At 39.3% G+C, this 17,920-nt stretch overlaps 1 protein-coding gene across 1 annotated transcript in view; it reads left to right on the top strand.

Moving 5' to 3' along the window:
• The window catches only part of SUFU (SUFU negative regulator of hedgehog signaling), an 84,267-nt gene extending 67,218 nt beyond the window's left edge, over window positions 1-17,049 (top strand). Inside the window, exons 11-12 of the mRNA XM_056849744.1 lie at window positions 13,247-13,315; window positions 16,564-17,049. Coding sequence (XP_056705722.1) covers window positions 13,247-13,315; window positions 16,564-16,653 — 159 coding nt within the window. The 3' untranslated portion in view covers window positions 16,654-17,049. The remainder of the gene's footprint in view (window positions 1-13,246; window positions 13,316-16,563) is intronic.
• The last annotated feature ends 871 nt before the right edge of the window (window positions 17,050-17,920 follow it).

Raw genomic sequence — 17,920 nt, forward strand, 5'->3', positions numbered from 1 at the left:
AGATGATTGAAAGAAGAACCATGAATTAAATACAGACAAGCTTGACATGGAGGTGGTTGAGGCCAAGAGCCACCAAATGACATGATACAGTTGGCATGCATACACACACACACACATGCTCCAGCTAAATGGACCGTTAATGATCTGCTGAACTGTTGCACTATGAGTACAAAGTTAGTTGAATGCAAGTCACTTTGGAAGTTTTTGGCACAGTGAGAGGCTCTGTAGCCTTCTGTTTCAGCTTATCTGTGCAAATACATTCTCAGCCAGTCAACTGAATATTCTGTCCATCCAATGGCTGTTGTCCTTGTATGGCATAACTTTGGTGGGTCATGCCTCAGTCCACCGACAGAAGCAGCTTTACACATTGTGGCTTGTACCACATGGTATTGTGTGTGCAAATTTTGGTAGATGAAGAAACAAATAGATTATGATGGGGTCCAGTTTTGTCCCACACTGCTGTGGGAGCGCACAGTACCCCTGCTAGGAAACACAAGAGTTCTGAGGGTCATTGGTGGTGGTCTAAATAGCAGAGACCGGAGCCCTATTAATGTGCACAAATGTCATAGTGCCATAGATCATGGGGCAGGATGTTAACGTTCAGTCTTCTGGCTTCTTCAGAATCTTGAATGTCTTGCTTTTTTTTTAACAGTCAATGTTATGCTGTAACATCAGGAAAAAACTCATTGATGCTTCCTGGTGTGCAAACCATACTGTTTTCAGATGGAACATCCATTTTGTCAAAAATAGGACTTTGCTTTCAGCACCGTTCACAGCTAGCTCCCTGAAGGTCCTTTATGCACCTTGATGCAAAATAACTGGAGAGCTATGTAACTGTAAAACATGTCCCCTCCAGACCCTGGCCTAGTCTCCAGCAATAACTTTAAGCAAAATTCCAAATTGTTCAAGGCAAATTCCCAATTGTACAAGGCCCACCATGACCCGTGTTACGTTCTATTAATTCAGGTCTTTCTGGCCACAGAATTTGGATTTTTTCACGCAAAATTCTACAACCTTTAAAATGTTTCCCCCCTCATCAGCTCTTAGAATATTTTTTTAACTTGCTGATCTTTTACGCAATGCTGAAAATTCAAAATTCCTTGTCAGACTAGCTTAATTTCTTAACACCTTCTACTGCCTCCTGTGTTGTTCAGTGAGAAAATCACTTTGAGCCCCAAAGGTGCAAACGTAAGCCAGAAGTCTCATTTGTTAGCACTAAGCTTCTGTTTGTATGTTAGTTACCGTGGCAGTGTCTCTGATGTGTAACACTCGTACTAACGCTGTACATGATCAAAGGCTTCCTGCAATAGCTTTACCTCCTCTGGAATAATGGCTGCCAAAAGCATCTGCAACTCTTTCTGAAAATAATTCCACGCCAAATCTCTTCCTGGAACCAAAGTGAATGCTTCAGGTGCAAACAAAAACATTCATGCTGGGGGTCAAACTAATAACCTATCCAGCTCAATGTACTGTGTTTCTCATAATGACCACGTTTGAATGCCGCAGAAAACTTTAAATTCATTGAAGCTATTATGTGGAATAGCCTACTCTGTTCACTCTCAGGAACTGTTGGTTTGTGGTACAGTAAGAATTTTGTTCTCTAGCACTCATGGAGAATGGGGGTTGTGGATTAACCAGCTGTGCTGGTTGCTGAAGCTTATTACTTTTCTCTGACCCCTACCCAGATGCATCTACACCAGTCAAGCCCTACCTCACTGGGAACACCATGGTATCAGCTCCCATGCCTGGTGGGACCATTCCCCCACCCCCAAGCCATAGAGCCTTCCTACATAGCAGTCAGACAAGCAGGCCAGCTGCCCTGGAGCTTTCTGAAAGAGCTGATTCTCCAACAGGTGAAGGCAGGCTGAGGGGGAAGAAGGCACCTAAGGATGACACTGCAGAAGCTCAGCAGTGGCCAAAGGCATCAGGCTGTCTGCCTGGAGAGGCGGGAGTGGGGCATGCGCAAGCCCAAAGTCACAGGGATATGGTGGATGAGGGAGAGGAGCTTGACCTCTGGGTGATGCTGGTTAACTGAGCATTCTGGATCCTCATGTGCCAGAAAGCAAAGCTTTTTACTATATTGGGAGTTTTTAAAACATCAAGTCAGGAGAGACTATATACGTGAGACTTTACTTTAACTAAAGTAATCTAAGGGCCATTTCATTTTATGCAGAAGAAAATGTTTGAGTAATTTATAAAAGTAGCTTATAAAAGAACCTAATTTAAATAAGCAACAATTGGAACAAGCAAAATACAATTAATAAATAAAACAAAAATTCACTAAACCACATCCTGGGCAGGTTCTAACTCCAGTGGCCATCTCACTCAATGGCTACCTTTGGCTCTTGCCCTTCAGCTCACAACTCTGGCAACACACAAGCAGACAGGAAGGAGGCATGAACAGCTGAGTTGTTGTTCCGCTGGCAAGATGTTCCCCAACAATTCCCTTTCCTTTGCATCTACATTTGCTGACAGAGGGAATGGCACATATCATGACCACCTACGTATATATTCAGTTCAGGCATTTGCAAACACATGTTTGTCATATGCCTGCATTACATTGATTGAAGTATTGATAAATAGTTAGCATAAAGTTGCCATTAGTATACAGGGCAAAGGTGTATGTCACTATTTTTGAAGTGTGACATGGGTGTTCATTTTGCCAAGAGTGTACAAGTTCGAAGCTGCACCACTGAACTCAGTTTAAATCTGTAGGAAGAAACCTTGTGTGTTGGTTTGTTATTTTTTTTAAGGTAGAGGCTGTGGTTCAGTGGTAGAGCATCTGCGTTGTATTCAGAAGATCCCTGTCATCTCCAGTTAAAAGAATCAAGTAGCAGGTCATATAAACGACCTCTGTCTGAGCCCCTGGAGAGTTCCTGTCAATCAGAGTAGACAATACTGACCTTGACAGACCAGTGGTCAGATTCTACATAAGGCAGCTTCATGTGCTTGTATGTTTAGGAAATTTTATGTATCTTTCTATCATTAAAATGGTACTCAAAACCTTACAGCATAAAAGTCAAATGTTTGAAAAGTTAAAATGGATGAATAGTCTGAAACAGTAACAGTTGAAACCTTCACTATGAAATAGTAGCAGCAAAAAGCAAATATGAGTAATCATATAGTGGTGAATGTAAAATTTTAGCAGCAGCAAGTAGAAAACTAGTTCACCAGATACTCTCCAGAATTTTTTTTTTAATTTCTATAAGGCCAAGAAATAGAGGGTCTGGCATACCTCCTAGAGGAAAGAATTCCATAGTCTAGGGGACACAACCAAAAAGGCCCTGTCCTATGTAGTTGCCAACCTTATATCTGGTAATGCAGGTGTATAAAGCTGAACATCACCAGCTGGTTTCACAAGATAGTCCCCCAGGTACCCGATCCCTGAGCCATTCAGGGTTTTACGGTCAAAGTGGCAGTAAAAGTAATTGTGCTAAAATTGGTGTTAGGGTCTCCATGATAAACTTAGAATATTTTCAACCACATTTTGAACCAAGTAAGTTTCTGAATGTTATTCAAAGGAAGACCTGTATAATAATGTTGCAGTAAACCCGTCTGAATGTTACCAAGTAATGTAGAACTGTGACCAGGATTATGGCCACAAATATTTTTCTTAAGTTTACTGGATGCCTGTTACTGGTTTCTGTTCTAAATACAATAGTCCTGAGAATTCTGTATCTTTGTTATATAGATAGCTGTGTTTCTGGTAAATTGTAAATATAACCATTTTTAAAATTTATATATACATTCAGGATCATTTTTTCTATCAGTTTTTTTCTGGGAGTTGTAGTATATTCACCTATTGTTTTAGTACCTGTTTTAAAAATGAATTTATTAAAATGTTTCTACCCTACATGTCCCCACAGCTAGTCACAATGATTCGAATAATTTTATCTGATGGTAGTACCTCAGTATTGTCTAAGTATGATTACATGTAGGAGCATTGGCTGTGAGGAAAGAGACTCCTTTATGGTTGCACAAGTAATTGCTTGCCATGTACCAGGGCTTCCCAAATCTTATAGGAGCAGCTGTTCACACTGCATTGTAAATTGCTTTTGATACTCCCAAGAGTTATCAACCAGTGTGCATTAAGGAAGACTGAGGAGCATCATTGTGATCATGGATCTCACTGCCAAAGGCCTCTTATTGCACTTGTGACTTTAATCTGCCATTTTGTTGCTTACTTCTACTCTCAGGTTTTTCTCTTAATTGTTCACTTTACATAGCCCACCATTTCCTCCTCTCAGTTTGAAGACCTGACTGTTTCTGCCTACCTTCTTCTTATTTTTCCTCTAATAATCATCAACAAAAGGATAATCCTTTATAGTCCAATATGTGGATTCTTCTAAATCTTTGGTGCACGTAGCTTGATGCAGGTTATAAAAATCTCTAAGTGCCTTGAGATTATCCCTAGCCGCATTGCATTCCCTCGGATTTTTCTTACGTGTGTTTAGAATGAATTTCCTTTAGTTTCCCCCCTAAAATATATTTGAATACTCCATTTTAAATTACAGTTTCTGTCCAAGGCTGCATTCATACGTTGTGTTTGGCCAGCGTCAAGCGGTTAAGTCCACAAACCCAGCTTGTTGCCTGGCTTCCCCACTCTTCTTCCCTCTTTCCTTTCTTGTGTGCAGCTCAATGATGGTATCCTGGTTTAAAACAAAATCTGGTTAGTTGCATCATATGATATCATATGCATCATATGAATCCAGGCATCCAGTTTAACTGGGGTTATGATTTAGAATCCCAGCGGTCGGGGAGCATGAACTCCAGCTAACCTGGGCACCTGTTTTCATATGCCATGGGTAACTGGATTTTTTAAAAACCAGGATTGTTTTAAACCAGGATTCCTGCAATACACTCTGCATAAGAAGGAAGGAAAATAGCAGAGGAATATGCACACTAGCCTTGCAACAAGCCAGGTTCATGCAGTGTCCGCTTAATGTTTTTTTTTTAATAATAATTTTATTGGTTTTTATAATACAAATTTTCCATGATAGTAAACAACAATAAAGGCAATATGAAATTCAAAATTCTAACTCTATGTTGTTATGGTTTCTTAAATTCATAACAAAAAAAAACAATTAAAGGAAAATTTATGACTTCCCCATCGCCTCTCTCCGCCTCTTAATAAAGTATTCATCCCATCGTAATTGGTCTGATCTTAACTATCATAAATTCATTTAACTTTCATAAAACATCTTCTATTAATATAAATGATTATAACTCTTAATATTAATTGTGTCCTCTAGATCAGATTAATAAGTATTCTTCCATTTCCCCCAGTTTTAATTCATATTCACAATATTTCATCCAATCCTCCCATTCCCCTAAAAATCGAGCATTGTCTTTTTCATTTAAAATGGCTGTAAGTTTTGCCATTTCCACCAATTCAAACATTTTCCCAATCCAGTCTTTTTTCTCGGGAATTTCTGCCCCTTTCCATTTTGCTGCATAAAGCAGTCTCGCAGCTGTTGTAGCATAGATCAAAAAAGTTCTTTGTATTAGCAAATCGTCAGGTATCATACTTAATAGCATCATTTCTGGTGTTTTGGGTATATTTTTTTGTACTATTAATCTCAATTCATTGTAGATCATATCCCAAAAATCTTTAGCTTTATCACAAGTCCACCACATATGATAGAAGGAACCAATTTCCTTATTACATTTCCAACACTTAGGGGATGTCACTTTATATATCTTTGCAATCTTCTTAGGTGTTAAATGCCATCTATACATCATTTTATAAATGTTTTCTCGAATTGATTGCGCATTTATTCCTTTCAAATCTTTTGACCATAGTCTTTCCCATTTATTTAAAGCAATATCATGTCCCATGTTTTGAGCCCAATCGATCATAGTTGGTTTAATTGTCTCCTGCTCACAATATATTGTTAAAAGTAGATTATACATTTTCGAGATCAGTTTCAAATTGTTATCTAATAACATCTTGTGGAAAGGGGACTTTTCTTTAGAAAATCCATTTTTCATATCTTGTACAAAAACTGATTTAATCTGACAGTATTGCAACCATTGTAGATCCTCTTTAAAAAATTGAAATTCCTTTAATGAACATTTTTTCCCCTCCCATTTAATTAATTCCTGGTAGATTATAAATTTGTCCGGTCTAAGTGGACGTAGTGTTAACATTTCTTGCGGTGAAATCCACATCGGTGTTGCTGGTTCCAAAATATGTTTATATTTCATCCAAATACGCAATAAAGAGGACCTGATTATATGATTCCTAAATGATGCTTGTATCTTGATTTTGTCATACCATAAATAGCCATGCCATCCACTAATATTATTAAAGCCTTCAAGCTCCAGTAAACGTGTATTTGATAAGGTTATCCAGTCTTTTAGCCATGTTAAGGCTACCGCTTCAGCGTAAAGTTGAAAATTTGGTAATGCTAAACCTCCTCTGACTTTAAGGTCCACCAAATATTTATAAGCAATCCTCGGTTTTTCCCCCTGCCAGATGAAGTTTAAAATGTCCTTCCTCCAAATATCAAAGTATTTAATATGTGATATTATAGGCAAGTTTTGGAATAAGAAGAGCATCCTTGGTAGCACATTCATTTGAATTATTGAAATACGTCCCAGTAGTGACAACTTTTTATTTGACCAAATGATCATATCAATTTTTATTTTACCCCATAGTTTAAAGTAGTTGTTAATTAACAATTCTTTGTTCTTCGCTGAGATCCAGATTCCCAAATATTTAACTTTGTTGGCCTTCTCCCAACCTGTAAACGAGATGAATTCCTGTTGCTCTATTTCTGGTAAATTCTTGAATATTGTCTTTGTTTTTTCTTGATTAACTTTAAATCCCGATATCTCCCCAAAGTCGTCCAGAGTTTCTTGTAGTATCTTCATTGATTGTGTTGGGTTTTCTAGAATTAACAGGAGGTCATCCGCGAATGCTCTCAACTTAAATTCATGTTTTTTAATTTTTAAACCGCGAATGTCCTCCATGCTCCTTAGTTTACAACATAATGTTTCCAACACCAACAAAAATAATAACGGAGACAAAGGACAACCTTGTCTAGTTCCTTTCTTAATTTGACAATTTTCCGACATTGATTCATTCACCAAAATTTTCGCTTGTTGGGATGTGTAAATAGCCGATATACCTTTCAAAAAACGGTCTCCAAAATTTAATTTTTCCAATGTTTTTTCCATAAAGTCCCATGAGACCATATCAAAGGCTTTTTCCGCATCCCAGTGTCCGCTTAATGTGACGTCTGAGTGTGTGTCACAGTGAAGTCATGTTTTCTGGCATGCAATTTCCAGAATTGCTTCTGGAAATCAGTTTCTTCCCAGCAAGAAAAGTATGATGGATGTTCTTTTTTAAGAATTACCCAAGGCTTTGTGGCATGCAGGGTAATACTAACATGTGCAATAGATTTGAGGAAGGGGTATGTGATGGCCTCTTGTATCACCTTCCTCAAATCTCCTTGTGTGATTAACCTTAACGTGGTAGAAATACAAAGGCATTCTATAGCAGGCTCCTTTATACTTTGGTTGAACAGATTTAGGCAGCTGTCTTGCCATGTTCTACAACAGCCATGTTCCAGTTAGGAGGTTAACCTTGAGCAGTTTTTGCTTGAAAAAGCAATCGTGTCTTATCCTATATGAGATGCTGAGGGATGCTATGGAATCTGTTGGGAGGTTTGTTCCTGCAATATGTGTTCTATACAGTCTAAACTTGAAAGATTGTTTCCACACCAGATCGTTCCTTAGCAAAGGGGAGGGAACTATCTATCTCAAGCTTGTTCCACTGTGAATTGTTCCTTCTTGTTTCAGTACTTTCTTGGACTGCTGATTTCACAAGTCCACTTTCAGATCACACGTCACCACCCTTTGTGGAAAGCTTATCTTGTGAGGAATAGCCATAGCCTGCCATGTTAAATGTCAAGCTGAAGCTTTTGTCCTTCAGTGGATCTGCTCAAGAATAGGTGCCCTGCAACCAGCTGTCAGGAATGGGCAGCTCCAGTGCTTCTCCTCCTAGTAGATCTTTGAAGGGAAAGAGGCAAAGTCTTTTCCAGAGTCTCTCCAGACTTCAGAAGAGCTAGTGCATAAGTAGTGAATATCTTTTTAAAGAGGTACTCACTTTCCCAAGAGGTGGGAAAAGCTGGAAGTGGAGCCCTAATGAGACACTACCTGAGTGAATAGTAGTCTGTCTCAACTTGTCCTTGGAAACATCCAGGAAAGAGTGCAGTATTCACAGCTGAATGTGCTTCATCACCAGAAAGTGTGTTTTACTGTCTAGTTAGGTTTTTCTACTAATAGCTTTTTATGGTCACACATAGATGTCATCCTAAAGAACTCCTTGCTTCATGGCGTTATCTCCCTTGAAACTTCCAGCACCCTTGAGATGATCAGCAATGAGGCAGAGATGGTAAATTAGACATGCCGCTTATATGATCACTTCCTTTTAAATCTGTTTAGAGAGAAAGCTTCAACATTCACGTTATTTGTCCTTGTAGAGTATGGCAAACCTTTGTTATAAACAAGAATGGTGAGATGCATACGAAAAGCTACCATAATCAATGAAAGCTTGATTCACATTCCTACCCACTGTTCCTGCAGCTCAAGCTAAATGCTCACAAAACATGCCTTCTCTGTAAGCTTTAAAAAATCCTTTCTAACCTCTGGCACTTATGTTTCCTTATGTGCTGTATCTGTTTTAAACATTCATCTCCTGTAAGTCAAGGAATCTGTCCCTTTTACCTTCTTCCTCTCAAGATATTCTTGTTGGAGCAGGAAAATCAATGGTTTGGGAGCAACAGTCTGTCAGTGGTTAATGCTAAAACTGGATTTTAAAGTTGGGAGAATTTCACGTTACCAGTTATAGAAGCCCTTCTAATTTGGAGTGCCTTGCAGTCTTTATTGTATTTCTCTTCAGAACAAACCTATGAGCTAGGTCACTATTCTTTCCATTTTACAGATGGGGGAATTGAGGCCAAGCCCCAAGAGCACACAGTGCATTCATGGCACAGATGAAAGTAAAGTTCTTTTGGATCCAAGACAAACTCTTTGTCTGCTTGACTACAGTGACTCTCAATTTGAGCTAGAAAAGTCTGAGAGGTCAGATTCCTTCTGGCAGAGAATTTACACTCTCTTATTGGAAATAATAGTAAATTTATGTCATCCTCTTGCAGACTAGTTGGCTCCTGTAAGGACTTGTGTCCTTACAGAATTAGAAGACTTCCCTTTACAGGAAAAGGTTGTTTAAAGTAATGATGATCACAAAATCTTACGGTAGATTTCACAATCAAATATTGGTCCTTCCCCATCAGATTGAGACCATGTTTATGGGAGATCCAGTGAGGAATTTAAAAGGAGTCTCCACTCTCCCCCTTTTATTTCTGATGTCTTTGTCAATGATGAACATGGGGCGGGGGGGCTTTCAAACCCTGTAGGTGCATAATCTGCAATCCTGAGATTCAGGAATTCCAGGAAAAGTGAAAAGCATATATGTCATAGAAAAACAGGGATTAAAAAACCTTTCAAAACTGTTTATGCACTGAAAAGGGTATGTGTGTGTTTGGTTTCTTTGGCACATAGGGCAATTTAGAGCGGGTTTCTCTTTTTTGTTTTCATATTGCAGAAGTGAATGTGCACATTTGTACTTTAGACCAAAAAAACCTTCAAAATTTACCCTTTTGCATGCTAAAAAATCTTATTTTAAAAAAATTCAACAAAGTTCTGCTTCTGAAGGGGTATCTTTTTTGTTGTGTTTTATGTCTTAGTACATAGGGGCAGAGTCCCCAATTTCAGAATCAGGGTTGCAGAATTATTCTGCTGTCATACTTCCTCTTTGTTTGTGGTCTCCAAGAACAATTTTAGTGCTGTTCCTTGGAGTTCCACAAGATTATTGGAGCAAAAGCTCTGGGTTGAGTTTAAAGTTTGAATATGGCTGGCACAGTTAATCAGAATGAATTTGAGGCTGAGTTCAGCCATCACATGGAACCATAGTTTAATTAAACTGAATATAGTTAGAGTGGTTGTCTGAATGCAGACTGGTCCACTAGCTATGGCTAGTAAGGTTCTGTCAAAGGTGCTGAAATCAGTGTTAATTGAGGCAGACTATAATTTGACTGACCCATCTGCAGGTTGAATCATGTTTTCACGGACAAATGAAACATGGGTTCGCATTAGGTAGAACTTTTTGAGAATTTAGGATTGCATTGGGATTGTATCTCTATTTTGCAGGATATTTGTTATGTAATAATTAGAGAATAAGCTCGCTTTCCAAACTGGACTTAGAATAACAAAAAGTAGCTAGGCATAGGAGAGCCTCCTCCCTTCTGCCATCCTTTACTCCTGCCTAACAGGAGCTGGCAGCTTAAGTTTTAACACATGGCTAGCAAATTAATATACCCAGACCCTGCACTTAGACCACCACACATTTTTTAAGAATATTGAGAAAATGGCAGGCTTTTAGTGAAAGATTGGAATGGAGATAAAAACAGGAATTTAGCATATTAATCAAAGGACGTTTGTAGTATTTATTTATCCACAGTATTTATTTATCCACATTCAGTGGCATATATCTGAGAGATCAGAGAGTTGAAGAGGAGAGAAAGGGAAGAACAGCAAGGAGGGTGGAGGAGAGAGATAATTGCCTATCCCTTTCTGCATGGAAATGTAGTCTGGAATGGCTTATGAGCATGTAGGCATCTGATGATCTGAGCATACAAAGTTGAAAGCTCTAGATTGGGTCAGAAGGAAGCGGGGAAGGCTTGAGATGGCGATGTGTTAAAGAGGGTTTTTTAAAGCAGAAGTCTTTCCAAATGAGAGCATTAGGATCAGACCTTTCTAAGAGGGCAAGATAAGTGAGCTGGTCATGGGGCCACGAAATGGAGGCAGGAAGGTCATGGCAACAATGGATATGTCTGGTTACACTTTGAGAAGAGCATTTTCCTATCACTGTATATTCAGGAAGGATTAGGGTCAAATTACAAAAGAAAGCTAACTAAACCCAGAACAATGTAAGACCTTCCATTATCAATCAAAACTAATGTGAATGCTGAGGAGAGAGACTTGTATGCAAGAGTTTTTGTAGAGTAATTTGAAGAAATTCCATAGTGTTTTTCCCCCCCCCAATATCTGGTCACTTGTTTTGGCCAAATTTCAGAGACTCTTGATTTACATGTTCCTCTCTTACACATTTGCTGCCTGTTTTTATTTGCAACATATATAACAAACCTGGAAATTCACATCGCTGGAACTACTTTGTTGAGGTCATACCCCAAATGAAAATCCTAGCATGGACATTTGTTTCTTGAATTGCTGAAGGTGGAGCACCCTTTTAAGCCGCTGTGTGTTTGTGTTCTGCAAACAGTCTTCATAAAAGGCAGAACCATGTCCCAGCATGAGAAACCAGTTACAGCAGGCTAGTGGGGTGGGAAATATTTGCACAGTGCTACCAGAACTATGGAAATGTGGCATTTCAAAACCCTCATAGCCAGTGACATCTGATACTATTTACGGCCTTAGTTGCAGCTGAAAGATTTCCTGGGAGAAAGGTTTTCTTGGATGTGGGTTTTGAATGAGTGCAAAACAATTTAACTTGGCCCCTATATGTTAAAGGCTTTTCCTACTGTTGTATTAAAGATATTTTTTTTCTTAATGGAATACATCAGCTACTGTGTCCAGTCTCCATACAGTGCCCTTCCTGTTGCTAGGGAAATATTCACAAAAGGCGGTGCTCCGCTCAAGTTGAAAAATTTCGCAGAGCTGGGCTTATCTGTTCAATTTCTGTGTTTAAACTTAAAAGAGCTATGATAGTCTATGATGTTGTTTTGACGTATTTGGTCACCTTTATTATGCACATCAGTTGTATGTGATTTCTGGTGTAATGTGACTCCATCATTGCAGGGACAATTTTTAAAATTTATTTATTTAAAGCATTACTATGTCAACTTTCTGCCCAACTCAGGGTCTTCAGGGCAGCATACATTTCAAACCTTAAACCAGCATTTTGAAATTCCCCCCAAAAAAGTATTTTTAAAAAATTAAATAACACAGATAAACACATAGACACACACACAAACAGGGAGGAGACCTAAAAGAATTAGTGAGGGAACGCCAAACAAAATCAATTGTTCACCCATTGGTGGAACACAACAACAGACAGATAAATCTCTCTGGGGAGGAGTTTCAAAGTTTTGGTGCCACGATCAAGAAGGACCTTGTGTTGCAACCCATCTAGCCTGAGATGGTGGGGGTACCTGAAGGAGGACCTCTTCAGAGCGTTCTCTGATGACCAGAGCGTTCAAGTCGTTTCTGAATTTAAAGGTAAAGGTCCCCTGTGCAAGCACCGGGTCATTCCTGACCCATGGGGTGACGTCACATCCTGACGTTTCCTAGGCAGACTTTGTTTACGGGGTGGTTTGCCAGTGCCTTCCCCAGTCATCTTCTCTTTACCCCCAGCAAGCTGGGTACTAGCAATTTAGGGAGTACTATAAAAATGTAAAACGAGTACCCGGCTTGCTGGGGGTAAAGGGAAGATGACTGAGGAAGGCACTGGCAAACCACCACGTAAACAAAGTTTGCCTAGTAAACGGGATGTGACGTAACCCCATAGGTCAGGAATGACCCGGTGCTTGCACAGGGGACCTTTACCTTATAAAAATGGAAGTGGTGTGGTTGATAATACTTTCATTAAAAGCCATGTCATAGGAATTCCTGGGGGAAACAATATTCTTGTGTTGCTATGCCTAAAAGCCTTCGTGTATTTAATCGGTCTGATCCTAATCAGATCAGAAGCCTGGTTTAAACTTAAGACACATGTAGGTGCACCTTTGTGTGGTAGGGAGTTAACAAAGTTCCGTGAAGGTTAAGTTGTTCAAACTATTCGGCAGAAGAAATGTTTATAAGCTAATAATAGTCACTCCCCTTTCTCCTGTTTGCTTTCAAAGAACTAAGTGTCTCCTTTTTCCTATTGCCTGCCTTTAAACAAAATATCTCCCCACCATTCTTCGCTTCTCTTCTCTTTGAATCAAAGCCTTTAATATTTGACCCAGGAAGATAAGTGATGATGTACTAGATTCACTTATAATTGTAGTATTTTGACAGTACTAGAGGAGGAAGCAAAGCGACTTCCAAGGCCTTTGCGAATTGCTGGATGAAAAACACAGTACAGTCTCTTCTCTGTGCACCAGGAAGGAGTCTGTTGCTTAGCAATTAGGTAAAGCTTGGAGTGTAAAAGAATAAAGCTACTGTCTCTCTTTTGCAGATCCTGCTGACTGAAGAATTTGTGGAAAGAATGCTAGAAGACCTAGAAGATCTGAATTCTCCAGAGGAAGTAAGTCTGCTTAACTCAACTCTAATACCCAAGGGGATTCTCTGTATATTCAGTGGCCTAATTTGCTGGCTTGGTGGCCTGGTTTCTTCCCTATAAATATAGGGCTCAGTGTTCTTTGCCATTGTAATCCCCTGAAAACGCTTTGTGGGATGTTGTATGGTAGCAACTCCAGGATTATTTAGCCTGAGCAACTGGGGTTGGCAGTGACTAGAGGACGTTTTCTCTGAAGAAGTCTATGCTGGCCATTTACTTAGCAGCTGACATCCCCTAACTGAAACTGTTCCACTTGATTCTCTGTAGAATGTAGACATTAATTTTAAATTTTGCTAATGGAACCTTTTGTAGCTTCTCAGCAAAGCAAAGTTGCTTATTAAATAAACACTTGTATTACAGTAGCAGGCTCTGTTGCCTGTATGATCACCCTGAAGAACTGTTAATAGTTTTTCAAGTGTATGTCTAAAATTATCCTTCCCGATATCCATCTATATCTTGCAAAAAATAATTGTTATTCATTTTTTACAGGTTCTGTAAACACCAAATAAATCTCTTCAGAATAGCCTTTTGTATCCCCACTTCCCATTGCTTTAATGGTATTTAGTGCGGAAGTTATGCGCGGTCCCTGAATTAGAATACCACATTATCATGCAAGTTAAAGTAGTGGCCTTCAGATTAAATAATAAATAAATATTCGATTAAATAATAAATAAATAAATATTCGATTAAATATATGTGTATCATACTAAATAGTGGCTTGCTGCTTTCTCCTTTTCAATTGTTTTTTATTATCCACAGCTACTCTATGCCATTAGAACACCCGAGTCTCTTAGAAATCTGATGCATAAAATACCTCATGAGAATGTAAAAATAATCCTGCTGGATTAGACAAAGGTCCATCTAGTCCAGAATCCTGTTTCTAGGAGTGGCCAGGCAGATACCACCGGGAAACTAGCAAGCAGGGCCTGAAAGCAACAGTCTTCCTGGACATATACTATTTGCTCTGTCTCTTAGTAATATGGGAATCCCATTTAACAGATATGGGTAATTGCCATTGATAGCCCTATAATTCAAGAGTTTGCCTAATTCTGCTCACCCTTAAAGCAGTCGGTCAGTATCCATCCCTTATGGCTGCAAATTATGCCTTATGTGAAGAAGTACTTTCTGGTATCTGCCCTGAATTGGTCAGTTTCTTTGATCCTGACTTCTAAGAATATTATTTTTATCCACTTTCTCTGCACTGTGCACAACTTTATAAATCTCATGTCTTCCCCATTCCAGTCCTTCTTTCTTCTAAATTAAAAAAGCCCTCACTATCTTGACGGCACTTTACACACACATCTTAACCTATTTCCATACAGAAGATATTTGAATCCCTTGGTCATTTTTCAGCATTTTCCCAGCACTGTGATTCCCATTGTGAAATGGGGCAGCCAAAATAGTACATGAAGTTTAAAATGCAGTTGCACCATAGATTTATATGAAGACATTATGGTGCTGGCAATTTTTTTCCTGGTTAGTAGCTGCCAGTTTAGATCCCATCACTGTATATGCAGAATTTGTGCCTCTGTGTGCGCCATTTACTTACATGGAATCTCATTTGCTTTTTGTTGATTATTCACCCACAGCCTAACTTGACATTACAAACTGTGCACGTTCACCACACGGACTTGCAGCTATACTGTAACAGCTAGTTCCTGGTGGCAACTTTTGAGGAAACACACATCAGGGCATGATTAAGATAGAGACTGCAGCGCAGGAGAAAGAGGAATTTCTGCCTTCTCCCCTGAGCTATTTTCAGTGGCTGAAAAAGCCCAGGGGGAGCCTTATTTGCTCTGCGAGGCACCAATAGAGCAGATAATTCCCCCCCATGGCCTCTGGGCTGTTATAGCTTTCAAAAACAGCACAGAGGAGAAAGCCAGAATTCTTTCTCACGTGCAACATTTCTCTTTCTCCCATGCAGCAGTCCAAATACGAATCTTCCCGTGCTTTGTGTTTATTCCAAATCACTTGAAGTTGAACATCAACAACTGTGATCCTCAAGGGACTCCACTGATTATTTTCATCTGTTGTCAGAGCTATTTATTTCTCTGCATCCTATTTTAACAAAGTCTAAGTAATGTGAACCTGATCACCTATTCCTATGTTTGATGAAAGCCTCACATAACTCAAAGAATGGTTGTTGTTGTTGTCATCATCATCATCAGTAATTCAATTTTTATGCTGCCCTTCCCAATGTAGTTGGGCTCAGAGCAGCTAACAGGCTAAAAGGTTGAGCTTCCTTTTGCAAAAGCCATGCTGAATCTTCCTCACCAAGGCTTATTCTTTTATATGATAAATAATTTGAGTTTTAATTATGCTTTCTGCCAGTTTATCCAGGATGTTAGACTTAAAAGTCTGAAGTTTCATGTCCCTTCCACAGAACCTTTTTCATCTGTAATACATTGAATGGCTTCCAATCCTTCGTAAAGGAAGCTGATTTTAATGGCATTGTACATTTTTGTTGGAATATCAACACTTTCACTTTGGGAACTCTTGGGTGTATCCTACCCAGATCTGGTGTTTTGCTAATTTTTGAGTATCAACTACCCCTAAAACTAGTTCCTACCTCCGTTCTTCAGTCATCCTCCTTGGAAAAAGCAGTTCATATCTCATTATTGGCTCAATATAATCCACAGTGCAAACTAATGCCAATAATTTATTCATCTTCTTTGCTACCTCCCTGTCCTCCTACAACAGTACTTTCACATGTTTTCCTTCTAATGGTCTAGCCACCTTCCTGGCTGGTTTCCTAACCCTTGGTTCTGCTCTTTTAACCATGTGTAGAGCTCTTGTACTATGGTCCCTAAATACTTTGTCTGTAGACCTACTACTTTTTGAAGTGAGCTGACTTGGTCTCAAGGAAGCACATTTGTTCCCAAAGAATAAGGAGTTCATTTCATACATCATAGGATGGCAGAGGAATCTCTCAACTCTTTTTAACAACAACCAAAAAGAATTTAAGGGGGTGAGGTGAAATGAGAGGAGGCAAAGTAGGACAAGAATAGGCTGTGCAAGTGAAGGCTGGAAATAGGAACAATAATTGGTTATGCAATCTTCTGTCCCAAATGAGTTCATTGGAAAAGATTTCTTATTTGCATGTTAGTTTGAAACTGTGGCTTCCACATAGAGGAGCTATCTATAATATCATTCTTCTGTTTGGTTTGTATGTACTAGATAAAGTCTATCAACTAACAGTTTTCATTGCCTTGTAGTTCAAACTTCCAAAGGAGTATAGTTGGCCTGAAAAGAAGCTGAAAGTCTCCATCTTGCCTGATGCTGTGTTTGACAACCCACTCCATTAACATAACTGACATTCACAAGCAACAGCTTACTGTATGCTGCCCAGTGACTCATGGGATAATTAAAGCAGTGAAAGCTCTTCCTACAAATAAGAGGATGTTGCTCCATAACCACTGCAAACCGAGGAGGAGTTACTCAACACCAGAGTCCAGCCTGAACCGAACTGTGCTGGTACATGGCTTTCTCCTTTTCATCACGGCTGAACTCTGAACACCCTGCATACAAATGAGTATATAAGAGGGAGAGAAGTATTTAACTATGAATAGTAGTGATAAGAATTTTTAGCTGGCTCCAGAACTCCCTGCTGCCTTAGCTCAGGGTTTATGTGCCTCATCTACCTTTAGCCACACATTTTCCAGATGTAAACACACACTCCATTGGTTTAGATGTGTTTTCAGCAACTCAAAATGCATTTCGCCACATGCATTTGAACTGAAGAAATGTTGCAGTAAAACTTGGTATGCTTTAAACTGAGGGAAACAATCTCTGTTATTATGTCTCAGGCATTATCTGTCACATTACTGCAAACAAAGGCACTTGTATGAATTCTAGAGATGGTGTCGCCCTCTGCATTAGACTAAATTGGAGATCATGGAATGTTCTGCTTTTTAAAGGGCCAAATTGTCATTCAACATTACTCTTGATAGATTTGACCCTCCTGCTGCTCCCTGTTTCTCTTCTTGTTCCACTTCTCTTGATGTTGGTTAATCTGCTGGGATGTCACAGAGATGCTTTCCTAGCTTGACCCAGGTAACTGAGTGCTTAAAGGGTATTTTAGAGTCTGAGCTGAGGCCTATGGGCATCTTGCTTGAAATTAGCATACCTCTGTTGACTTTGCCTGGAGAAGATAGCTTATGGCTCAGATATTAGGAGCATTATTGGGGAAGAATGCCATGCTGACCAGAACTGTGTATATTTACTGGGAAGCATGTTCAACTGCATTCAGTGGTGCTTACTCTTAGGTCCATGTGAAAGGGATTCATAACATTAAGCCTATCTCTGAGCTGGCCATGGGCAAAGGGCCCCCCAAAAGTTCTGTTTACCAATAAGGTAAAAATTAAATTTAATAAGGTACCTCTCACACTCTTGAACCATGATAGAAAGCCAGAAGGCTTTCATACATAATGTGTAGGTGGCTTGTTGGACTCATGTGCAGTCTTGGTGCAGGCATTTCTTCTGATACTGCATCCTCCCTGAAATTTGTGATAAAGTTCCACCAAACTTTTCAGTCTTGTTGCAAAGAAATAAGAAATTATCCATGAATTAAGA

This window comes from Euleptes europaea, chromosome 5 (assembly GCF_029931775.1).
Source record: "Euleptes europaea isolate rEulEur1 chromosome 5, rEulEur1.hap1, whole genome shotgun sequence".
NCBI lineage: Eukaryota > Metazoa > Chordata > Lepidosauria > Squamata > Sphaerodactylidae > Euleptes > Euleptes europaea.